Source organism: Lithobates pipiens, unplaced genomic scaffold (assembly GCF_037356315.1).
Source record: "Lithobates pipiens isolate NorthernLeopardFrog02 unplaced genomic scaffold, aLitPip1_a1.2 Scaffold_8, whole genome shotgun sequence".
NCBI classification, from domain to species: Eukaryota; Metazoa; Chordata; class Amphibia; order Anura; family Ranidae; genus Lithobates; species Lithobates pipiens.
Window position 1 is genome coordinate 230,586,210 of NW_027507903.1, and position 27,252 is coordinate 230,613,461.

The 27,252-nt window shown below is 40.9% G+C and overlaps 1 protein-coding gene across 3 annotated transcripts in view; it reads left to right on the forward strand.

Moving 5' to 3' along the window:
- Window positions 1-27,252, forward strand: part of PAWR (pro-apoptotic WT1 regulator) — a 169,758-nt gene that overhangs the window by 120,758 nt on the left and 21,748 nt on the right. For all 3 annotated transcript variants that reach the window (XM_077473709.1, XM_077473708.1, XM_077473710.1), the window contains 2 exons: window positions 2,003-2,122; window positions 13,171-13,205. In XM_077473709.1, the coding sequence (XP_077329835.1) occupies window positions 2,003-2,122; window positions 13,171-13,205 (155 nt within the window). The remainder of the gene's footprint in view (window positions 1-2,002; window positions 2,123-13,170; window positions 13,206-27,252) is intronic.

Below are 27,252 nucleotides of genomic sequence, written 5' to 3' on the forward strand. Positions count from 1 at the left end.
AGTCTTTAATAAATATGATATATAAAACAGGCTTAAAATTGTGAGGAAACCTCTGCCATCTACTCAAGTCTCTTTCTCCTGTTTACGAGCAGTCCTGAATCTAATATAGCATGAGAGAAACCTTTATATTTTCCATTGGCTTGTCTTATTTGTTGTTTTTCCAGTGGAAATCATCTTTTTTCTATTTATATATAGAATTAAATAATTCCACCAATTATATATTCAGTTTTTGCTTTCTGGGACATTCCCAAATATTAAAGACTTGGCTGTAAAAATAACTCCGTATAATAACATCCTTTTTCTCCCTAAAATTTGTATTCAGTTTTCATGCTTGTAAATCTTAGCATTTATAATACAGAAAGCCCCTCTTCTTTTTTTTTTTTTTTTTTTTTTTTTAAGAATACACTGCAAATTGCAGTTGCTTAAGGCTCAGTTCACATAGGGGCGACCTGTCAGACTGCTTAGCCGCCTGACAAGTCGCGCTCCATTCAGTGCAATGGAACCATTCTAATCAGAGTGACTCAAGTTGCTCCGACTTAGAAAAAGGTTCCAGCACTACTTGGGGGCGACTTCGGAGCAGCCTGCATTGACTTCTATTACAGAAGTCGTTTGCAAGCCACGCTGAAGTCGCACTGTGCAGGGGACTTCAAAGTCGGACGACTTTGAAGCTGCCCCAGTGTGAACCGAGCCTTGAGGTCAGAGTGTGAATGGAAATTTTAGCCCATTGTTTTCTTCCTCTGAAGTAACTACACCGATTAGGAACTATTTTAGGGCTGTTAAAAAATGAAATCCCAGCTAACACATAACTTTCAGTTGCAGAATTATTCTATAACACCGCAGTACTAGATGGGCATCTGGTTTTAGATTGACTTTTTAAGTAAGCAACAAACAAATTAAAAACTAGCTCCAGAAAAAACTTCTAAACTAGTTAAAGCAGCAGTTTATTTTTTTCTTTTGGAAAAATGTTTTTAAACCATGTGAATAAAAGCTGACCATTGTAAGAACCACTGTCAGTATATTCGTTGTTCCAACTCCTGTAACTGTCACATTTACTGAACAACATATACATATAAATAAAGGCATGTAAAAAAAAAAGAGGAATTCATACGCTGCAGGCAGTCTTTAGAGGTCTTCCCTCCATACAGTTGACAGAATACAATGGATCTAAAAATTTAGGATTAAGGCTTGGCCATACACGGTTCAAATCTCGGCTGGTTCCTGCTGATTAGAACCATTAATGGGAAAGCTGAATGTGCCAAGTTGATCGATCAATCAACTTGAGTATAACCAGCCTGCCAAATTCTCTTACAACGATGCCTAATTCACTAAAGGCCAATAGACACTTTGCAAGAGAATTGTCCCCAAAGCTTAGTAAATGAGGTAAAGCTCTGCTGACTTCCATCATCCAAACATGTGAAAGCAAAATGTTGTTTCCTTGTTCCTTGCATTTGATTCTTTGCAAAGCGAAATGACATCACATTCACTACGCCCTGAGGATAATACCCTTGCAAAGTGCAACTTCCCTTGCCAAATTAAGTCTTTTTGACTTTTTAATAAATCAAACCATAAAGTTTACCTAAAGTAACCGTTTGGTCTAAATGGACAGCAGACACCTAGATGTGTCCCTCCATATGTTGTACAGCGCCCTGGGAGACCATAAACCTTGCATATCCTTCCTATACAGATGGTTACTGGCTCCTGTGGTAGAGAACTTAAGCCACTCTGTCCTGTTATCCATATCTCCCTATTGAGGCTGTCCATCATAGTTATAGGACAGTAAAGAAGCACGGGGGGGGGGGGGGGGGGTGTAATGACCCTTGCCCACAGTTTTTTTTTTTTTTCCAACAGATATGTACATTTTAGATGTCGCTGCATGTCTCTGTGTCCTTATCCCTTACAGTATTTGTAGTACAAAAAACTCTTTGTCCCTAATTATATTGTATAAGAACTTGCTAGTGCAACCTTTTACATTTTTAAGTTGCTTATTTTTTTATTTACACAGAGCCCTGATGAGTTTGATGATGAAGCTGGACAGAAGGAATCCAAGAAAGAAGATGCGGTTACCCTTCAAAACACAGCTCAGAATGAATCCTTTTCTATAGAGCCAGCTGAATGGCAGATGGTAAGAATGTTTTTTCATTGCTTTAAGGGTGGCATGCTTATGCCATGGTGGGAGCTCCATACAATAAACATATCAATGCGGAGGCCTAATCTGAGAGAGATTGATACCTTTGTTATGACATTATGGAGGGTGCAGAGACACAAATTACTTGGTAAAAGCTCATCAATAAAGCCTTCAAGAGATGGGAAACCAGCATATGATTCAACCCACAGGTGACTGCCAGTGATGAGCTGACTTTTTTTTAAAGATTATTTCCAGCACTTACCGAATGTTTTGTACAGATCTACTTTATTTAGCCAATAGCCACACGTATTTCAGCCACAAATGTCCATTCTTTTGCATGGAAGTGGCTGTGACTACTTCAGTAAATGACATTTTCTTTTTATTCTTCTTCTTTCGAGAGTCCAGGTTGTATACATCAAAGATACATAACAAACATGCAACGTACATTACTTTAACACTTCATTACTGATTAAAGTCAGGATAATACAAGTTCAACTTTACCTTCTCTTAAGTTACATATTTTCCATTGAAAATTCAAGAAAGCACTTGAGAAAATAGAGAGAGAAAGCAGTAAAGATTTGGAAATATATACTGTAGATTGGCATAGATGCAGCAGGGCAAGAGGATAGGAGAAAGAGATGGTGGGAAAGGGAAGGGAACTGGGACAGAGGGGTCAGTAAAGTGTCTGGGTACCTCACCCCTCCCACGTCCAAGACCAATTCCACATATAACATAGAAGTCCAGAGTTAAGATAATTGCTTGTGTGGAGGTACTAGAAGAGTTTTGGTCTTTTTTTTTTTTTTAAAGAACCAAGTGTTCCAAATTGTTTAGTACTTCTCATTCTGATCTTCCAGAGCCATAGTGAATTGTTCCATACATTGAATCTCAATGATCCTAGTAAGCCATTGTAAGATAGTGAACTTTGTTTCTACATTGCTGAAAGGCAGGCTTTGGGAGCATTAAGAAGATGTTTGAGGGATACCTTTTTATATTTCTTATTAGAGAGTGGGGTATCAAGCAATAAGTATACGGCCAGGTTCCCGTCCAGTGACACACCTGTATGGATGTTTATTGTTTGTTCTACAGATTCCCAGAAGTCCTGTAATTTGGGACATGCCCATACCATATGTAACCAACAACTTCTTTTAAGTGCTGATCACCTATTTATATACATGTATGTGGTTGAAAATGCATAGAAGTAGGTCAAAATGCAATTGTAAAATGTACATCTATACATTTAGGTTTACTAACATTGATTCCACTAAACTGACTCATTAGGTGAACTTAATAATGCTGTGTTCCTACTGGTAATTGCACTGCTGTGTACCGATCATGGTTTTGTTTCGAGACTATGGGATTGATTTACTAAAGGCAAATATTGACTATTTATTTTGAAAGTGCAGTTGCGCTCTGCAAGGGAATTTTCCCCAGAGCTTAGTGAACGAGGTGGAGCTCTGCTAACTTCCATCGTCCAATAATCAGAAAGCCAAATTCAGTTTTTTATATGTCTGTATATGATTGGGTAGTCTTTGCGAATTTTTTCATTATATTCACTAAGCTACAGGAAAAATTATTTTGCAGACTGCAACTGCACTTTCAAAGTGAGAAGCCTATTTGCCTTTAGTAAATCAATCCCTATGATCAAAGTAAGCATTTACCTTTCATTTACGCCAACAACAATGCCTTGGATTATTGTATTTCAAATAAGTTTGTACTTTAACTGATCATTGCTGTTAACAGACTTCATATCACATTCAGTACCTTATTCATCCTACAGAAGGTACAGGCTTGTACTTATTTCCATCAGGCATGCTGTGTTGAATCACAGTCAAACTCTGTTAAAGTGCAATGTATTCCATTAATAAATAGCTTCATTTGTACAAAAACAAGAAAGGCATTCTGAAGGTCACACTCTGTTTTCATTGGAGTCCAATACAAAGTGTCTGGTTTTGACGTTAAGACAATTGTCCCTATCCAATTTCTTCTCAGTCGGGAGCCCAAATTGCAAATACCTGTTTAGGTTCTAGTGCTTGGTTTTATCTGTCTTATCAAGTGTTGGAGAAGTTTATTACTAAAAAAATAATAGAACGTTTACTGATGAAAACAACAAATATGTGGTTATTACTTCCAGTTGTTTAACAACTTTGAGTAAATTTTATTGTGCCGCCACATTGTGCAGAAGGGCTGCTTGAGCAGTCACCATTTAAAAAAACCGGGGATAACTTGATCATGGGTAATATGGAGCTTTTATACGTTTAGAGATTTAAATATCAATGTATATTGCTTTCCTAGATTGTAAGCTCTAACGAGCAGGGCCCTCTGTATTGAATTGTATTGTAACTACTGTCTGTCTTCATGTTGTAAAGCATTGCGAAAACTGTTGATGCAATATAAATCCTGTATAATAATAATAATAATAATAATATGGGGTTGTAATTGGTGGCTAGCACACTTGCAAAAGCTTGAATGTTTTCTGTTTTGCTAAAGTATAACTAAAGGCAAAACTTTCTTTCTCAAGTCATCTTCCAGGACGACACACCTGAGATGACGAGTCCCACCTGACAGGAAACACAATCAACCACACAGTTTTAAAGCCCCTCCCTTCCCTCTGTCCCTCGGTTATTGATTGTGTTTACCACAGGATGGCAGCAAAACATTTTTTCTTTTTTTTTTCCCTAAAAGACTTCGGTCTGGGACCGAGTTCTCCCCCCTGGAAGTGCCAGTTCAGCAGTCAGTGGGGACTGTAGAGACGGAGGGAGCCACGCTCATTCCAGGAGGGTTCTTGCCCATTATTTTTCCCAGGGAGGCAGGACAGCTGGAGACCCCTTTTTTCTCTCCTCCCTGGGATCCTGTTGGCTTGGGCACTGTGAGGGTCCCCATAGCCTCAGGGACCTGATAGCCTGCTCTCCACCATGGGATTTGTCTTTTGTGTTAGATGCCCTAACTAGGGAACCTTTTGAGCCGTTGGCTAAAGTTTCAGTTAGTTTTCTTTCCCTTAAGGTGGCTTTTCTTCTGGCGATCGCTACAGCCAGAAGAGTCAGCGATTTGCAGGCTCTGACAATTAAAGAGCCCTTTTTGTTAGTCTAATGCCGCGTACACACGAGCGGACTGTATGGCGTACTTAGTCCGTCGAAACACATTTCAGCGGACAATCCGGTCGTGTGTGGGCTTCAGCTGACTATTTCAGCGTGCAGTCCGGCGTACTAAGAATTTGTTTTTTTCGAAATTCTGTCCATCGTACTTTGGTTTCAGCGGACAATACGGTCGTCAGTATGCTAGTTCGACGGACTAAGAATGGCGCATGCCCAGAAAGGATTTACACGGCGGAAGGGTGCTTTGCTGTGTCTTGGACTTCCTATTTCTAGTCCCGTCGTACGTGCTGTACACCTCATCGCGCAAGCTTTCGACGGACTGTTTGTGCATCCGTGTGTGGTCAAGTCCGTTCAGTGGAAAGTACGACGGACTGTCCGTCGGATTGTATGACGAACTAAGTACGCCATACAGTCCGCTCGTGTGTACGCGGCATTAGAGGATAGGGTGATCCTCAGACAGGAAGGACCCTTTATATTTGCCAAAAGTGACCTCAGATTTTCATAGGTCACAAGAGATTGTCCTTTCCTCTTTTTGCCAAAATCCAAAAAACAAGAAGGAACATAACTTTAATTTGTTAGATGTCAGAAGATGTTTATTAATGTACTTAGACAGAGTCAGTGAGTTTAGAAGGTCAAACCACTTGCTAATTAGTTTTTCGGGTCAGAAAAAGTGTATCCAGGCTTCAAAACCTACGATAGCCAAGTGGATCAAGCAGACCTCACGGTAGCTTATGAGCATTCGGGCAAGCCGGTCCCAGCTCTCTTGAAAGCTCATTCAACTAGATCTTTGGTGACCTCCTGGGCAGAGAAGGCGGGTGTTTCAGTCAAAAAATCTGCAAAGCAGCTACCTGGACAAGCCAGAACACCTTCCTGAAGCACTACAGGGTTGAGCTGTTGTCCGCTCAGGACTTGGCGTTTGGCAGGAAGGTCCTACAAGCAGTGGTCCCACCCTAAGGTAGGCCTGAACTTCATGTTCATCATCATCAGGTGTGCCGTCCTGGAAGATGACTGGAGAAAATTACCAGTTACACTTACCGGTAATGGGTTTTCTAGGAAATCTTCCAGGACGGCAGGCCTACTTCCCTAGCCCTATTGGTATGGGATGTTTGTTTCACAGATTGTACCCTCTGACACCGGTGTGGGGATTTTCTTGGTCATAACTGAGGGACAGAGGGAAGGGAGGGGCTTTTTAAACTGTGTTGTTGATTGTGTTTCCGGTCAGGTGGGACTCGTCATCTTAGGTGTGCCGTCCTGGAAGATTTCCTAGAAAACCCGTTACCAGGTCATTTTTCGTTTTGGATAGAGTGGAGAGGGATTAGAACTTCTGTCAGTGTTTATTGCTGTCTGTGCCCCCGTTAAGGAGATTCCCCCTTTGTATTTGTCTTATTTACCATTATCATCGAACATTGAAAGTTGTCCCCAGAATAGTAATAGACTGTAAATCTTCCGATGCTGTAACTAATTCAGGTGACCAGGGGGGTCCCCAAGGGACTCCCTTAATTGGCAGGGATTTCCTTACACTTCCTGATTGGCTATGGGACAGAAAGTGAAGGGAAATCTCCAGATGACAAAAATCTGATGGGTTATACAGTGAGGGAAAAAAATATTGGAAAAGAACTAGGAATTACACGAATGGACTTTGTAGGCACATATGTTTAGAATAAAAATATGAGAATTTATTTAATTGGATAAGGTTAAAAAGCTTATGTACAACACATAAGAGATCACACATCATACAACAAAATGCTTGGCCCTGGGGACTCAGGGTTTTTAAATGGAGAAAATGCTGATTGTAATAAGATATAACCAGTGGCACTATCCAACAAAAGTAGAGTGTGTGGAGTAATTGAGGCCAATCAAGGGTCACAAGAGGATTATTCGCTGGACATGCTGCACACATATGAGGACTTCTTCAGGAGCTTACAGATCTGACAAATGTATAGAAAACATAAAATGCAATAAGCATACATATATGTGTGTGTGTGTGTATAGATATATAGAGAGAGAGAGAATATATTATCCAATATATAAAACACAATGTAAATAAAGACAAGGTTATTTCAATGGAATACATCCGGAAAAAGGGAAACCCATGATTGGCGACCACCGTTAATAAAGAGGCAGAAAGGGTACACAGCTATATATAGCGATAGATTGGAACAAAAGATAAGAGGTATCAATGTATTTCAGCATAGCATATAGAATATAGTACTTGAACACAATACCTTCATAGAAATGGATACTCACATAACATGTACATTTGTATAATAAGTTGTGGATGTAAAGTATGAAATACTTCAGTCAAAAAATCCTCACTAGTGGGATATTGGTAAAAATATACAAAAAAAGAGAGATACAAAAACAGGGAAAGAATAATAGGAATTTGTATAATGACCTGCTTTGCATGTAAAAAAAATACATATCCTTTGACACCATCTGGATAAATATAAACTATTCTCATTATACAATTTCCTATTATTATTCTTTCCCTGTTTTTGTATCTTTTGTAGGGGGAATGCTGCCTATGACCCCAAGAACACCATCCTTGCCTTCAAACATGGAGGTGGAAACTTTATGCTTTGGGGGTATTTTTCTTCTAAGGGGATAGGATAAATTCTTGGGTGAGAACCTCCTCTCAACCAGGGCATTGAAGATGGGTCGTGGTTGGGTATTCAAGCATGACAATGACCCAAAACACACGGCCAAGGCAACAAAGGAGTGGCTCAAGAAGAAGCACATTAAGGTCCAGGAGTGGCCTAGCCATTCTCTAGACCTTAATCCCATAGAAAATATGTGGAGGGAGCTGAAGGTTCAAGTTACCAAACGTCAGCCTGGAAACCTTAATGACTTGAATCTGCAATGAGTTGTAACAAAATTCCTACGGAAATGTGTGTAAACTTGTTGGCCAACTACAAGAAACGTCTGACCTCGGTGATCGCAATCAAGAGTTTTGCCAAGTACTAAGTCATGTTTTGCGAAGGGGTCAAATACTTATTTCATTCATTAAAATGCAAATCAATTTATAACTTTTTTTTAAATACGTTTTTTTGGATTTTTGTTGTTGTTCTGTCTCTCACAGTTACCATAAACCTACTAAAATACAAATATAATACGACTAAGACTAAAACAATTGAGATGACTAAAATACGACTAAAACTAAAATGGGGCTAAAACTAAAATGCCATTTCAGTCAAAAGTCTAAGAATAAAACTAAATTGAAACTTGACTTCAATATTAACACTGGTCTGTAGTACATGTTCATACCTCAATACCATAAACAATAACATGCTAGATTTTTCACTCCAGCAGTATATTAGTTTGGAAATTGTAGAGAAATATTAACTAATGCATTACAATTTTATTCCACCCATTAGATTTTAAACTACTAAAATTAGTATTAGTCGACTAAAATGTACTGGAGATTTAGTCGACTAAATACGACTAAAACAATTGCAGAAGACTAAAATGGGACTAAAACTAAAATGCCATTTTAGACTTATGCCCTGTACACACAGTCAGACATTCCGACGACAAAATCCGTCTGATTTTTTCCGATGGATTTTGGCCCAAACTTGTCTTGCATACACACGGTCGCACAGTTGTTGGAAAATCCGATAGTTCAGAACGTGATGACGTAAAACACATACGATGGGACTATCAAGAGGCCAATAGCCAATAGCTTTCATCTCACAATTTTATTCTGAGCATGCGTGGCACTTTGTCCGTCGGAATTGTCTACACGCGATCGGAATTTAAACAATTGGATTTTGTTGTCGGAAAATTTTAGATCCAGCTCTCAAACTTTGTGTGTCAGAAATTCTGATGGAAAAAGTCAGATGAAGTCCACATACGATCGGATTTTCTGACAACACAATCCGATCGCACATTTTCCATCGAAAAGTCAGACCGTGTGTACAGGGCATAAGACAAAAACTAAATCGAAATCTGCTGCCAAAATGAACACTGATCACGCAGTACCCCTTCCCTTTTATTCTTTCTCAGAAATTGCCAACTGAAGTTATCACAGGTCTCGGTGTGCATTGTTGAGTTCCTTATTATATTATTTCTGTATGAACAGCCGTGTGTCTAACCCTGCAATCATACCCTTATCTCAAATACCTTCAGTTCCTGAAGTTTGTCATTTTTTCTTTAGAGAGAGTTGGTGGTCCATGAGGCATCATATTCCTGTAATTTCCACAGTTGGCCAGAATAGTTCAAGGTTATGTAAATGTTGAATGTATTGCCTGGTCAGGCTGATTTAGAATCAAAGATGTGTTTTTAATTGTGAAAGAATGGCATGCCAGGAATGCAGAGATCTGATGTTGTACATGCTCTCTGGTTAGTAAACAGAAGACTCGCATGCCGCCTTCCTCCTGAAAGCCTTGGGCTCCTAGCTTTCTGCCAAAAATGTAGACAAATTAAACCGTGTCATAAACTGTCTGCATCAGCCCCCTTTTTTCCTGTGTAAATTATTGAAAACGTGTGTTAGGACAAATGTCATCAAGCTGAAATTATAGATATACATTCAAGTCCTGGAGCCTGCAGTAATCAACATATTAGCCATTATGTCAACATATCTTGGGCAGGATGTGTTTCAGTTATTATGAACACGAGTTCATGTGGCATTAGACTGTATACAATGCATGCTTCAAAATGACACTTCTAAGAGAACAGTCCAAAATGTATACAGTACAAGTAGATTCCAGCAAAATGACTCAGAGCATGCAGATAGAAATGGTAATTTGGGATGAAATATGTAATTTTTTTTTACATAGAAGCTTAGAAAAATGATAGGGAAAAGGTCATTACCAACCCAGACTCATTGCTTATATGCTTTGTGTGCGTGAAAGCATTTGGCCATCTAGATTCCTGAATCATTATACTAGTCTTTATAATAGCAAGAAAGAACTCAGGTTCTTTCTTTCTGTTGTTAATATTAGAAGGGTTAAATTAAAAGTTTTATCTGATTTTCTGTTTTGTCACCCAGTTGTCATTTATCATTGTAAAAACAGAAAACCAGTATTGTTATTATAATTCTTGTAACCTCATTACTTAAATAGATTTAAAGAAGGGGTGCCAAACCCAATTTCATTGCGGGCTGTATCAGAATTATGGTTGCCCTTAAAGGGCCGATTGTATTTGTAAGTCTATATAAAGGAACTCATCCATGGCCCTCTCCTCCACTGAACTGCATCGAATAGTGGGTATGGCCAAATTGCACAGTGGGGAGTCTTAAAGGCGCAATAAATACCAGTAGTGCATTATGTATGGAGTTGATGGAATGTGTCCTGTACAGAGTGCAGTTTTCAGGGGTGTCTTACGTACAAATTGCAGAGTTGAGGGTGCACAAGTACAGAGTGCAGAATTCAGTGTTGCACTGTGTACAGAGTGCAGGGTTGAGGAGTGTGCTTCATGCAAAGTGCAGGGTTTAGGGGTGTTCAGGGTTCAGCTCTTTCACAGTCTATCCACATTTCATTTCCACCCCTCCTTAGCTCTGACCTCTGCACCACTCTCCCACATCCCCCACCTCTGCACACATCTCTATCTATAGCCTTCATGTGTCCCCCTCCCCCCCCCCCCCAAAAAAAGCTTCCTTGCAATATCACTTACCTGGCTACACTAGTACAGTGATGGCGAACCTTGGCACCCCAGATGTTTAAGAACTACATTTCCCATGATGCTCATGCACTCTGCAGTGTAGATGAGTGTCCTGGGAATTGTAGTTCCAAAACATCTGGAGTGCCAAGGTTTGCCATCACTGCTCTAGTATTTCCTAGCAGTGTAGGCAGCTCCACCTCTCTCTCTCTCACTTGCAGTGAGATCATTGGTCAGCATTCACCTGGGCACAGATGGGAATCACAGTGCAGCTTACCAAGTGATGCCCCATCCCACACGGCACCTGCTTCTACATAGACCTTGTTCTCGTTCTGAGTGCAGGGCAAGCAGGGATCCGTGAGAGTCGCTGAGCACACCCCTAGCATATATAGCTTTATGGACACTGTAGTTGGAATGTCAGCCAGGGAAGACTATGGGATGTGTTTTACCTCCTATAGATAGTCGTGGTCAAACGTTTTGAGAATGACAATAACATAAAGTTTTCACAAAGTCCTGCTGCCTCAGTTTTCATGATGGCAGTTTGTATGTACTCCAGAATGATATGAAGAGTGATCAGATGGATTGCAATTAATTGCAAAGTCCCTCTTTGCCATGAAAATGAACTTCAAAAAAAAAGTTTCCACTGCATTCATGAAGAAGGCTTCAGGGTGCCAGGACGATCTACAGTTGATTCAGCTGTGGAATCGGGGCACCACCAGTGTAAAACTTGCTCAGGAATGGCAGCAGGCGGGTGTGAGTGGATCTTCATGCACAGTGAGGTGATGACTTTTGGAGGATGACCTTGTAGAAGAAGGGCAGCAAAGACGCTACTTCTCTCCAGGAAAAGCATCAGGGACAGACTGATATTCTGCAAAAGGTACAGGGATTGGACTGCTGAGGACTGGGGTAAAACCATTTTCTCTAATGAACCCCCTCTCCGATTGTTTGGGGCATCCGGAAAGAACCTTGTCTGGAGAAGAGAAGGTGAGCGCTACCATCAGTCCTGTGTCATGCCAACAGTAAAGCATCCTTAGACCATTCATATGTGGGGTTGCTTCTCAGCCAAGGGAGTGGGCTCACTCACAATTTTGCCTAAGAACACAGTCATGAATAAAGAATGGTACAAAAACATCCTCCGTGAGCAAACAATGCCTTTTCCAGCATGATGGAGAACCTTGCCATAAGGCAAAAGTGATAACTAAGTGGCTTGGGGAACAAAACATCAACATTTTGGGTCCATGGCCAGGAAGCAAGACCCTAATTCCATTGAGAGCTTGTGGTCAATCCTCAAGATGCAGGTGAACAAAAAAAAAACACAAATTCTGACAAACTCCAAGCATTGATTATGCAAGAATAAGCTACCATCAGTCAGGATGTGACCCAGAAGTTGATTGACAGAATGCCAGGGTGAACTGCAGAGGTCTTGAAAAATAGGCTATGCTACAGCACAGTGGTGATATAATTTCTACATTTACAAGGTATTAACGTGATTTGCAAAGGCATTTGGTGCACCCAAAGTGGATTTTTATTCTTTGTGACTGTCGAGGAATATGTTGAAATTAAAGTTTTTAATTGCCTGGAGTTCAGCTCTATAAAATCAGGGTTAGGCTTTCATGTGCTGATGCCAGATGTAGCATGTGGACTGTCCGTTATCTATCCAGCCACAGGAAATTAGAAATGTAATTCTACATGGTCGTTTGTGTTGGTCATAAGAGGTCATGTGAACAACACATCTTTGGCTAGCTGTCATGTGGACTGCATAAAGCAGATGCTGTTTTACTAATTCTGTTTATAGTGAAATGTTAGTTGTGTTGGTTTACAGTTGTGTCCATGTGGTTCACTTTATTTCACTGCATTTACACAGTATATATTGCATATTTTCAGCTGACTATCCCACACATTTTAGACCATCGCCCTCCTGTGCTGTATTGCACAATTTCTCTTCTGAAGAGTTGTTTTGTACAAATAAGTAGACATAGACTTGCATGATATGTCTGACATGGCAATGTAGCAACGTCTAATGTGCTGCATTAAATTATGGTGGAGAAACGGATATGATTCAGCAAGGCACTCAACATGAAATATATTTAGTGCTCATTTTATTATGGTTATGGGATGAAGGGTTTCATATTTTCTTCTGTATGTGCTGATACATACTTGGGGTTTTGGCTATAGAAAATGACTCTTCAGCTCTTTAAACCCACATAAATGTAATCCCGATGCCTAATGCAGTGCCATTGACATCTTTTTGAAATATGCTGTTATAGTTAATCATGTCCCATATTCATAAATGTAAACAATATGTTCAGTGTTTTGCAATTTTTATGGCTTAGAATTTTTCTGTTTTATCTTCTCTAGGAATCTGTAAGGACCGTGCCAAATAGATATAAGAGGTAAGACTAAACTTTAACCCTTTTGATATCAGAGCCGTTTTTAAAAAATTTTCACACATGGTAAAATGCACATTTTAAGGCTAGAAGATTATTTAACCACTTGCTTACTGGGCACTTAAACCCCCCTCAGTCCCAGACCAATTTTCAGCTTTCAGTGCTCTCACATTTTGAATGACAATTACTCAGTCATGCAACACTGTAACCAAATGATTTTTTTGTCCTTTTCTTCATACCAATAGAGCTTTCTTTTGGTGGTATTTGATCACCTCTCGGTTTTTTATTTTCTGCGCTATAAATGAAAAAAGACCGAAAATTTTGAAAAAAAATGAATTTTTCTTCGTTTCTGTGACAAAATTTAGCAAATTAGCAATTTTTCTTCATAAATTTTGGCCACAATTTATACTACTACACATCTTTGGTAAAAATAACCCAAATTTTTGCATATTATATGATCTGTGTGAAATTTATAGAGTCTACAAGCTATGGTGCAAATCATAAAGATTTGCAAAAAAAGATCACATCTGATGTACTAAGGCCTATCTCCATTCTTGAGACCCTAACAAGCCAGGAAAGTACAAATGCCCCCCAAATGACCCCTTTTTGGAAAGTAGACATTCCAATGTATTTAGTAAGAGGCATGGTTAGTTATTTTAAGTTGTCATTTTTTCCCATAATTCTTTGCAAAATGACGATTTTTTTTTTTTTTTTTCACAAAATTTTCATTGTAATAGCTTATTTCTCCCACACGGAATGTGCATACCACAAATAACACCCCAAAATACATTCTTCTACTCCTCCTGAGTATAACGATACCACATGTGTGAGACTTTTACACAGCCTGACCACATACAGAGGCCTAATTTTGAAGTAGCACCTTCAGGCATTCTAGGAGCATAAATTACACATTTCATTTCTCAACCACCTATTACAGTTTTGAAGGCCCTGGAACACCAGGGCAATGGAAACGTCCAGAAAATGACCCCATTTTGGAAAGCTAACACCCCAACGTATAATCTATGAGGCATAATGAGTCTTTTCAATGGTTCATTTTTTTCCAGAAGTTTTCGGAAAATGTGGAAAAAAATGAAAACGCATTTTTTTTTACACAAAGTTGTCCGTTTATAAGATATTTCCAACGCATAGCATTTACATAGCAAAAATAACACCCCAAAATACGTTCTACTACTCCTCCTGAGTATAACGATACCAAATGTGTGAGACTTTTACACAGCCTGACCACATACAGAGGCCTAATTTTGAAGTAGCACCTTCAGGCATTCTAAGAGCATAAATTACACATTTCATTTCTCAATCACCTATTACAGTTTTGAAGGCCCTGGAACACCAGGGCAATGGAAACGTCCAGAAAATGACCCCATTTTGGAAAGCTAACACCCCAACGTATAATCTATGAGGCATAATGAGTCTTTTCAATGGTTCATTTTTTTCCAGAAGTTTTCGGAAAATGTGGAAAAAAATGAAAACGCATTTTTTTTTACACAAAGTTGTCCGTTTATAAGATATTTCCAACGCATAGCATTTACATAGCAAAAATAACACCCCAAAATACGTTCTACTACTCCTCCTGAGTATAACGATACCAAATGTGTGAGACTTTTACACAGCCTGACCACATACAGAGGCCTAATTTTGAAGTAGCACCTTCAGGCATTCTAAGAGCATAAATTACACATTTCATTTCTCAATCACCTATTACAGTTTTGAAGGCCCTGGAACACCAGGGCAATGGAAACGTCCAGAAAATGACCCCATTTTGGAAAGCTAACACCCCAACGTATAATCTATGAGGCATAATGAGTCTTTTCAATGGTTCATTTTTTTCCAGAAGTTTTCGGAAAATGTGGAAAAAAATGAAAACGCATTTTTTTTTACACAAAGTTGTCCGTTTATAAGATATTTCCAACGCATAGCATTTACATAGCAAAAATAACACCCCAAAATACGTTCTACTACTCCTCCTGAGTATAACGATACCACATGTGTGAGACTTTTACACAGCCTGACCACATACAGAGGCCTAATTTTGAAGTAGCACCTTCAGGCATTCTAAGAGCATAAATTACACATTTCATTTCTCAATCACCTATTACAGTTTTGAAGGCCCTGGAACACCAGGGCAATGGAAACGTCCAGAAAATGACCCCATTTTGGAAAGCTAACACCCCAACGTATAATCTATGAGGCATAATGAGTCTTTTCAATGGTTCATTTTTTTCCAGAAGTTTTCGGAAAATGTGGAAAAAAATGAAAACGCATTTTTTTTTACACAAAGTTGTCCGTTTATAAGATATTTCCAACGCATAGCATTTACATAGCAAAAATAACACCCCAAAATACGTTCTACTACTCCTCCTGAGTATAACGATACCAAATGTGTGAGACTTTTACACAGCCTGACCACATACAGAGGCCTAATTTTGAAGTAGCACCTTCAGGCATTCTAGGAGCATAAATTACACATTTCATTTCTCAACCACCTATTACAGTTTTGAAGGCCCTGGAACACCAGGGCAATGGAAACGTCCAGAAAATGACCCCATTTTGGAAAGCTAACACCCCAACGTATAATCTATGAGGCATAATGAGTCTTTTCAATGGTTCATTTTTTTCCAGAAGTTTTCGGAAAATGTGGAAAAAAATGAAAACGCATTTTTTTTTACACAAAGTTGTCCGTTTATAAGATATTTCCAACGCATAGCATTTACATAGCAAAAATAACACCCCAAAATACGTTCTACTACTCCTCCTGAGTATAACGATAGCACATGTGTGAGACTTTTACACAGCCTGACCAAATACAGAGGCGCAACATGCAAGAAACACCGTCGGCGTTCCAGGGACACATAGCCTGCACATACCAAGAATTACACCCCCAAATACATTATGCTGAGCAAAGGGTAAAGAAAAGATTACCTGTGGTTTTAGAAGCGCAGTTGTCCACAGGAGGATATCACTGGTCCAGGCAGCAGGCAGGGACTTGGTCAGCAACAGCGAACACAGTTTTTCAGGCAGCAGGCAGGGATACTGTCCATATTACAGTCCAGGGTTAGTGCAGAGATGTCAGCAGTGCCAAAAATATTGGTCCTGGTAGTAGGCAGGTCCTTGTGGTGTGGTCAGTGCGGCATGATGGCAGTAAGTCCTACAGGCAGCAGACAAAAGTAGAGCCTTGTTCAGGACAGAATGGGGATAGGGGTAGAGGCTTCTCCCTCCCAAATCTCTTTGAAGCCTCCGAGTCTCCAGACCCTAATCTAGGAATAAGAAAACAAAGAAAATTGTTTTCTTCTTCCAGAAAAACTATACTGGAGCCCCTCACATATGTGAGACCCCGTGTTGAATCCCACTAGTCCAGTTGCAGAATACAAGATCAGTCCAAGAGGCAGGCAAATATCGTGGTCAAACAGTCCAAGGTCAGTTCCAGATCAGGCAGAGATATATACAGAATCGTTAGACAGAAGCATGGTCGAATAACAGTCCAGGGTCAGTTCCAGATGAGGCAGAGGTATGTACAGAATCGTTAGGCAGAAGCGTGGTCGAATAACAGTCCAGGGTCAGTTCCAGATCAGGCAGCGGTATGTACAGAATCGGCAGGCATAAGAGTGGTCAAATAATAAGCCAGGGTCCGTTACAGAGCAGGCAGTGGCATAAGGGGTGTGAAGGTGTATGAAGGCAGGAACTGAGGATTATGTTTAACATACTTCACTAAAAATTTATTGAAGTATGGTAACGCCGAAAACAATCGCCTATACAGAGGCCTGGTTGGGAAGGACATTGTGCACAATAATAAGATGTGTCTTTTCTGACTCCTGCTTTGGTACACACCTTACATCTTTTTTGGCGTCTTTTGCCTGCTGGTGTGGGGGGAATTTTATCCGGAAAGTGGCGCTCGGAGAGTCGACTAACAACGTCTGATCGGATATTTTCTAGTGGGCCGTTTGGGAATAAAAGGGCTGTGAAAACTTCCTCCTGGTAGCCAAAGAAACGTTTGGGGTTTTGGGTGGCGTTGCTGTAAATTACATATGAATTGTAAATGGCCAATTGAAAAAAATAAATTACTACTTTTTTGTACCAATGATATGTCCGTCTTGAGACCAGATATGGTTCCATCATTTGGTCGTTGAAGTCGACTCCTCCCATGAACAAATTATACTCTGAAATACATTTGGGTTTCTTTACGGGGCCATTCCTTCTGGGGATTTCTACGAAGGTATCGTTGTGGATAGAAGATAACATGTACACATCTCTTCTGTCCCTCCACTTCACTGCCAGAACCTCCTTGTTTCTTAGACTTGCGGTTTCTCCTTTCCGCAGCTTCTTGTTCACCAGACTTTGAGGAAAGCCCTTCCGGTTCTTTTTTACAGTGCCACATGCTGGCGTCTTCTTCCGGTGAAGGTTGTGGAACAGGGGCAGAGATGTGTAGAAGTTGTCTACATAGAGGTGGTAGCCTTTATCCAGTAGGGGGTATATGAGGTCCCAAACAATTTTTCCGCTGGATCCCAAATAATCCGGACAGTTAGGGGGCTGTAGCTGGGTGTCCTTCCCTTCGTACACCTTGAAGGAATATGTGTACCCTGTGGCTCGGTCACATAATTTGTAGACCTTCACCCCATAGCGGGCCCTTTTGCTGGGCATAAATTGCTTCATCCCAAGCCTGCCACTAAATTTAATAAGGGACTCATCCACACATATGTGTTGGTCCGGGGTAAACAATTTGGGGAATATTTCTGAAAAATAATTTAGTATTGGTCGAATTTTGTAAAGGCGGTCAAAATTTGGATCATTTCGTGGAAGGCATTGGGAATTGTCACTGAAATGTAAGAACCTCAGGATCATCTGATATCTGTGTCTGGGCATTACCGCGGAGAAGAGCGGTGAGTGGTGGAGGGGGTGGGTTGACCAGTAGGTACGTAATTGGTTTTTTTTGTTGAGTCCCATATTAAATGTGAGGCCTAAAAAAAGCTTGAACTCCTCCACCGTTAGGTCTCTCCATTCGTAGGGACGGGCATAATAGGAGGTTGGATTTTGAAAAATACATTGTTGTGCATACAGGTTGCACTGGGCCACAATTGACGCCAACATGTCCTCCGTAAAAATTAAATTAAAAAAATCGATGGGGCTAAAATTCTCCGTGTCCACCTGGACTCCTGGCTGGGCGGTGAAAGGGGGAACATTGGCCTCTCCTGAATTAGGAGGAAGCCACAAGGGGTTCTGAAGGGCATAGGGAAGGCCAGCATGGCTCCTAACCCTTTGGGGCTGAGATGACACCCCACTGGTACTTGGCCTTTCTTGCTGGGGCACTGCGGTGCTGGTGGACGGCATTGCGGTGCTGGTGGACGGCACTGCGGTGCTGGTGGACGGCACTGCCTCACTAGAACGCCTTCGCTTGATGGGCCGGATATCTTCCTCCTCGGATTCATCAGTCAGTGTTTCACTGCTGAGGACTGGCTCATAAGTTACGTCGGCTTCAGAATCCGAATCCGAAAAGGAATCGGAAGAGGAGAGCTCCCCGTTGCTCTCGTCGGCCGCGGAAATAATTTGGTACGCCTCCTCAGCGGAAAAGACGCGTTTAGCCATTGTAGCACTGATGGGCACTGATGAGGTGGCACAGATGGGCGTTTTTGAGGTGGCACAGATGGGCGCTTTTGAGGTGGCACAAATGGACACTGATGGGTCGGCACAGATGTGCACTGATTTATTGCACAGATGTGCAGATTTGTTGCACGGATGTGCACTGATGAGGCGGCAGATGGGCACTGCTGAGGCGGCAGATGGGCACTGCTGAGGCGGCACAGATGGGCACTGCTGAGGCGGCACAGATGGGCACTGCTGAGGCGGCACAGATGGGCACTGCTGAGGCGGCAGATGGGCACTGATGGGTCGGCACAGATGTGCACTGATTTATTGCACGGATGTGCACTGATTTATTGCACGGATGTGCACTGCTGAGGTGGCAGATGGGCACTGCTGAGGCGGCAGAGATGGGCACTGCTGAGTCGGCACAGATGGGCACTGCTGAGTCGGCAGATGGGCACTGATAGGTCGGCACAGATGTGCACTGATTTATTGCACGGATGTGCACTGATAAGGCAGCAGATGGGCACAGATGGGCACTGCTTAGGCGGCACAGATGGGCACTGCTTAGGCGGCACAGATGGGCACTGCTGAGGCGGCACAGATGGGCACTGCTTAGGCGGCACAGATGGGCACTGCTGAGGCACAGATGGGCACCGATTGGTACAGATGGGCACCGATTGGCACTGGCTGGCACTGGCTGGCACTGGTGGGCACTGGCGGGCACTGGCGGGCACTGGCGGGGCACTGGCGGGCACTGGCGGTGCACAGATGGAGCACTGGCGGTGCACAGGTGGGCACAGGTGGGCACAGGTGGGCACAGGCGGTCACAGGCGGGCACAGGTGGGCACAGGTGGGCACTGGCAGGGTAGATCTGGGCACTGGCAGGGTAGATCTGGGCACTGGCAGGGCACTGGCAGGGTAGATCTGGGCACAGGTGGGGTTTTTATCTGTTTACTGACAATTTTACACTCACAAGGCACATTCGGTCTCCTCACACGCTATCGCTGTGTGAGGAGACACGTTTGGCAATGGGTGATGATCTCATTTGTTTACATTTGAGATCATCACCCATTGGAGGAGGCGATCGCGCTGTAAACGGCCGCTGTGATTGGCCGTTTACAGCGATCTGTGATTGGCTGTGTCCAGCGGACACGGCCAACACAGATTTTCCCCGATGCGCGCTCCCGGGAGCGCGCGGGGAACTCTTAAAGGGGACGACGTCAATAGACGTAGTCCTGAAAATTGAGATCCGCGCTATACACGTCATTTTACTATAGCGCGGATCTCAAGTGGTTAAAAGCCCCAAAAGCAGTATACATTTTCTGAAAAGAAAGACTGTGGAGAATAAAATGGCGGCAGTTGCAATTTTTTGTTACACAATATTAGCATAACTGTTTATCAAACTAATATTTGAAAATTACACTAAAGTTTCATTTTAGTGCACACAAATAATAACTCTTTTGTTTGTAAAATCAGAAAAATTAAGTTACGTCAAGTAAGTAGATGACAAAATGTCAAGCCTTAAAATTGCACACAGCCAAGAAACAGCGACACTATGTTACTCAAAATTGTCCATAGTCAATACTTCATAGTCTACATAGTCATCTGTTTACATTTAAGGTGAAACGAAATTCTCTAAAAACTGTGAACAGGCAGGTTTTGTATTGCAGAAGATTCAAAATGTCTTTTCACTAATAAGACAAACCTACCTGCCGGGTTGCAGTCTTCTTTAGAATATACAATTAGCTGCGCAAGCATACCTCAATTTACATTCTGGCACAGGTCCTGTGTGCCAGGAGGACCAATCTCCAATGCATATGCAGAAGAGACATGATCTCATGTCGACCAATCGAGAAGACCAGAGCCCAGCATCCGGAAAAAGTATCAGAGCCTATCTAACTTTTTTGTTGGATCATTGTGGGTGACCAATGATCTAAGCATATAAGGAACAGCTATATACACTAACTGTCTGGGGTGCCTTATGTCTCCCCATATCATTTGCAGATCTGCCTCTTGGTCTATGACAGCCTTTTTCAACTGGGGTACCTTCAGGTTTCTTCAGGGGTACCTTGGCAAAATGCTTATAAATTGCCCAAAAATGGTATACAAGCCAGCGGGTGGATTGAGCCTGCCTTTTATTTACACATAGCCACAGGTTTTTATTGTGCACCATTAAAATCTTCTTGCCGTCAGCATCCTAAAAACCAATGATGTCATTGGTTCATAATGAGGACATCAGGAACCTGCACCGCATCCACGTTTGCCCCTTTCTTCGTCAGCACTGGGGTCACATTAGCTGAGTGAGGGAGAGAAACTGAGGAAGAAGAGAAACACTGGTCAGTACTAGTGTAGAAAAGTCTATTTGCTTTGGAAGAATAAATCACCTCTATCGTTGGGCGTCCTATGTGTGTGGATGTTTACATGTCAGAGTGAGGTGCCTTAAAATTGTGCATAACTTTAAAGGATGCCTTGACTAAAATAAAAACTCTGGTCTAGCATACATGGGGGTGCTTACTTCTTAGTGATGATGCATATGATGGTTTTGATAATAGTACTTTATTTATGTACGTCCCTCTATATTTTCTTGAAATCCATGAAACGGTTGAAACTCTTTGATAGACAAAATATATAGAATACCTTTGTATTACCAGTTGTTGTTTTTATTATTCCCTTTTGTGTTTCAACTTACAATGTAGGTACCACCACCCTACCCCCATTGGGGCAAATAACCTTTCCAGACATCAAACTTTCTGTACTAGTTCACTTTCTGTAATAACATTTTAGAAGCAGGTTGAAGTTAGGTTAGGACTGAGTCCTGTGGGGTATTTGTTTTGGGCCATGTTTTGCTGAAGCACAATTTTGATTGTGCTGTCAATACAGAGGTTGTAAAAGTTACCCTTTACATTTTTGTATGTGAACAGTTCTGTCAAATATATTGTAAAGGGAAGGTGTGAATAGTTCAGTAAGCTGGAACAGAACAAATTGTATTTGATTGTATTACTTAATTCTGAGCCTGTCGTGGATAGCCCAGCAGCAGTGTACTCTATGAAATGAAGCATGTAATAGCACAGATTGAAATTTTTCCATTACTGTCTATGTATTGTATTGTGAGAGAACTTCTTGCTACTGTGAAATTAGGTTGAAAGGTAAGCCCTTTAATTCATGAAGAATTTTCACTTTTGTTTTTTGTTTTTTCTTCTCTTTTGTTGAGAGTTGAAAAATATAGATTTTCTGACCTTCTACAGAATGGTATAACAGAAACCATGATTCATGTCTTTACAGTCCTTTAGTTTTATAATTACATCTTGTTAAGCACATCTGATTGGTAAATGTACATGTTATAATTTCATAGAATGGTTGCAGTTTTAATTGCTAAGCTTTAAATAGTATACATTTCATCAATTTTGGCTAGACATGCATACAATTTAATCTGCAACTTCCCTTCTTCAAAAACTGCTCAAGCATTTTAAAGATATTACCAATTCTATACAGACTGTTGGATACAGCAGTAGTTCATAGTTAATTGAAATGATTTGAACTAGACTAATGGCCTCAAAATGACCAAGTCAAAATTATTTTTCTTTCGGATAGCATTAGAAATGTTTAGATCCTTTGTTTTTATTGTTCTTTGTATCACCACTGGGGAAATTCAACTTTAACAGTTGTCCCAAGAACAGAAAATTATGCAACAGGGACATGGGACAATTATTCTAGTTACCCCCTAAAAGAGAATTCAACCCTATGATCCCTGGAGAGAGTTGGTTTCAGTTGTATCTCCCATGGCAAAAATATGATTGGAAATCTCCCTTTCGGGTGAAGTTCCTCTTTAAATGATTTAGCACTGTGTATTAATGGGGTAGCCTGGATAGTTGGCATGGAGAGAAATTAATTTCTCAAAATATAGGACCACTAAAAATATTTCTGTCATTATACAAATGTAGGAAATGGTATACAGATTTCAAGTTTCTAGCTCAGCCTTTTATAACTAGGGGGTTTCAGGTTTCTTCAGAGGTGCCTTGGCAAAATAGCTAGAAATTGCCCAAAATTTGTATACAAGCCAGTGGGTGGGTCAAGCCTGCCTTTTATTTACACATAGCCACGGTCTTTCATTATGCACCATTACAACCTTCTAGCCATCGGTATCCTAACAACCAATAATGTCATTGGTTGATGAGAACAACATTGAGCGCCTGCACAGCAGCCTTGTTTACCTCTCCCCTGCCTCTCCTTGTCAGCACTGGGGTCTCATTAGCTGAGTGAGGGAGAGAAACGGAGGGATATAAGTCAATACCAGTGCGAAAAGGCATGTTTGCTTTAGAAGAATAAATCACCTGTCATGTTGGGTGTCTTGCGTGTGTGGGTGTTTCTGTGTTATGTAACACTGTTGGTTCAGTTTTATACATTTCAGAATGGCGTTCCTTGAGATAGTGCAGAATTTTAAAGGGTGCCTTGACTGCAGAAAGGTTGAAAAATACTGGTCTAGCTCATAAATTTAATTTATTAACACTTACAATCTAGAAATTATATGAAATGGTTTAAATGTAATTTAAATATGCATTAGGTGACTGGATACAATCAGCACCATGGACAGTGGTGGGCATGCTAGCCAGGTAGCTTCAAAGGTGATTCGGCTGTACTGCAATTAGAGTAGTGACCAATGAAAGCTGCATGAGAAGTCTACATTACAAAGTATTTTTACAAGTGCATAGCATCACAAATTGTTTTTTTTTTCTTTCAGCCGTTTTTATTTTGTAGTTTGTTTTTTGTAAGTTTACCAGTTTATGAAATCATTTACATAAATTTTAATTCTATAACAAATTTCTCCTAGGAAGAATAAAGCTATAATGCAGACTGCCTCCACTTTTTTTTTTGGTGTTGCTGCCCGCTTTTACATGCTCTTTCACATTCTCCCTAATTTAAAATAAGAATTGTGGACACCTTCCGAATGGCCACAGAAGCTGTGCAGAACTAGGATGTCAACGGAGAGATCTCACCAATAGTGCCCCCAAGATATAAACAGAGACCAGAAGTCGATTTAGGTCACTTCAGTATCAATTATTGATGGGTTGACCCTTTAACTACTTCTGAACCATCCACTGTACCGTGGTAGGGTAACCCAGCTGTGTAAAACAATGTACCTGTACCTTGTTAGCTTCTTCCAGGTCTGGAGTGCGACCTACTCCCCCTGTGGTTGGACACAGAGGGAGCCAATCGGCGGGTCCGATCGACACAATGTCCACCGGGAACCTGTTGATCGTTCGTAGAGAGGCAGAATGGCGGTCTGCTTATGTAAACAAGGCAGATCGCCATTCTGTTAGTGAGGAAGATCTTGTGTCCCTGCTTCCTCCAGTCAAACCATTGCCCACACAGTTAGTTTTTTTTTTATTGGATATGTTTTATAGCAAAATTGTCAGTATTTTTTTGTTTATAGTGCAAAAAATAAAAATCACAGAGGTGATCAAATACCACCAATAGAGAGCTCTATTTATGCAGAAAAAAGGACATACATTTTGTTTCGGTATAGCCTCTCACGCCCACGCAATTGTCAGTTAAAGCAACATAGTGCAGTATCAGTATCGCAAAAAATGCTCTGGTCAGGAAGGGGATAAAACCTCCCAGGGCTGAAGTGGTTAACTATTTGAAACTAAGTTTTAAGAATAGGATAGAAGGAACATTTTCCTTTTTGTTTCTATTTTTGTGTTTTATATAACTATATGGTTGTCACACATGCTAGGTCAAATTTTTACTATAATGTGAACAGATAGTCTTCAAATAATTATATTGGTGGTTGCAGCATTTTGTTTTCATTGTTTGCTCAGATTCATTCCCTTTATTTTCATCTTGATTTCAACAAAACTTGTATTCACTTACAAAAACTTTACTTGCTGGCAAATATTTGTGCTTTTAAGAGTAACTGCATCTTTGAACATATCATTATAAAACTTCCAGAGTAGACTAATGCTAAATATGGTAAAACACAGTTTACTAAATTCCTCTTATGTTAATGTGTCTGAAAGACACATATTTAACACAGTGGAATAGTTTTTATAAACAGAACTGTCTGCCAAGCTCTGTTTTTGATTATAAGGCATCTAGCATACACTTATTTTTGACATTAGGGATTTTTTTTAAGGCTTTTCTTAGTACATTTAAAAGTGGTAGCATTAAACTAGTCTGTTGAATATTACCCAGTCATGATCAGGGCCAAACCAAAAAGGGTGTATGTAGGGTTGTAGTGATAAAACCGTCTAAACCAACAATTCTTTGAAGAACCTTATCATATATGTGAAAAGTGTTTTACAATAAACAGAGTGCAAACAAACAAAAAACATGTTCTTTTAGACCAGGCTTTCTCAAACTTTTTAACCCTAGAGGAACCCCAAAAATAATTTTCAGGTCTGGAGGAACCCTTACTAAAACCAATTCATCATGGGTCAATAGGACAATGCCCCTTATACTGGTGGTCAATAGGAAGAAGGTTCCCCTTTAAATGCTGCTCAGAATGCCACCCTTAAAGACATCTAAAAATATATTTTGTGTCACGCTGCTGGCTTTGCTAAGTGATGAACTGTGAACTCTGTAGGCATCATCAAAAAGGTGCTTCATTAGCCACAGCTCAAGGAACCCCTAGCAACCTCTGGAGGAACCCCAGGGTTCCATGGAACCCTGGTTGAGAATGGCTGTTTTAGACAACTACCGCATTTCATTATAGTCACCAATCACTGCAGAATACATTCTCTGGGGTACCTTTTTTTTAGCCCATAGGAAACTATCCCTACAATGAAAGTGTCAGTTGGTTGTGTTTGCCTCCCAAGCCGAATGTTTTCATTCTTCTCCTTCTCCTACATGTTTCATGCCTCCAGTCAAAGTTTTTTTTGTTATTATTGCTACAAATATACCTAGTGTGAAACCTACGGCAACTAAATATTGCATAAATGTTTACTGTTTTATCTGACATGGGATTTGTGATTTTAGCCAGCTGCTCTTGTGACACATACTTCTAGATCGGCTTCAGACTTACTGGACAGAAGTGATGATGCTTATTCACTGTCCTGTAATGATTCTGAAGGTAAGGGGGTAGCATAAATTCTTAAGTTAGAGGGGTTGTAAAGTCAGGTTTTTTTTTATCTTAATGTATTCTATACGAGCAGCAGCACCTTCAGCCCCCCCCCCCCCCCTAATACTTACCTGAGCCCCATCTCTGTCCAACGATGTCCAAAAACATTTGAGCCATCCCAGACTCCCACTCCTGTTTGACTGAGACAGCAGCAGCGCCATTGGATCCTGCTGCTGTCAATCAAAGTTAGTCAACCAAACAAGAGAGGGAGAGAGAGGGGTCGCTGTCGGGCAGCAGCTTTATGTCTAAATGGACACAGGGAGCTGTGACTCTGATCATAGCAAGCTGCTTGCTGTGGGGGCACTCACCAGGAGAGAGAGGCCAGGAGCTCTGAAGAGGGACCCGAGAAGAGGAGAATCCGGGCTGCTCTGTGCAAATCCACTGCACAGGGCAGGTAAGTATAACATGTTTGTTATTTTTATTTAAAAAAAAAAACAAGACTTTACACTTACATTAAAGAGGTACCATAAGAAGCTGCAGTGATGAACCAAGAAGAAAAACTGCTTACATTGGAACTTTGTGTCTAAATATTTACGTCAAATGGATGCTTGACTGGTGTTTCCCTAGAAAGGTTAGAGTAAGAGTAGACTGTACATATACGGTATCTCACAAAAGTGTGTAAACCCTTCACATTTTTGTAAATATTTTATTATATCTTTTCATGTGGCAACACTGAAGAAATGGCACTTTGCTACAATGTAAAATAGTGAGTGTACAGCTTGTATAACAGTGTAAATTTGCTGTCCCCTCAAAATAACTCAACACACAAACATTAAACCGCTGGCAACAAAAGTGAGTACACCCCTAAGTGAAAATGTCCATATTGGGCCCAATTAGCCATTTTCCCTCCCCGGTGTCATGTGACTCGTTAGTGTTACAAGGTCTCAGGTGTGACTAGGGAGCAGATGTGTTCAGTTTGGTGTTGTCGTTCTCACTCTCTCATACTGGTCACTGGAAGTTCAACATGGCAAAGCACTCTCTTAAGATCTGAAAAAAAGAATTGTTGCTCTACATAAAGATGGCCTAGGCTATAAGAAGATTGGCAAGACCCTGAAACTGAGCTGCAGCAAGGTGGCCAAGACCATACATCAGTTTAACAGAACAGGTTGTGCTCAGAACAGGCCTCATGCTCAGCGTCATATCCAGAGTTTGTCTTTGGGAAATAGATTTATGAGTGCTGCCTACATTGCTGCAGAAGTTGAAGGGGTGGAGGGTCAGCCTGCCAGTGCTCAGACCATATACGCCGCACACTGCATCAAATTGGTTTGCATGGCTGTCGTCCCAGAAGGAAGCCTCTTCTAAAGATGATGCACAAGAAAGCCGACAGTTAGCTGAAGA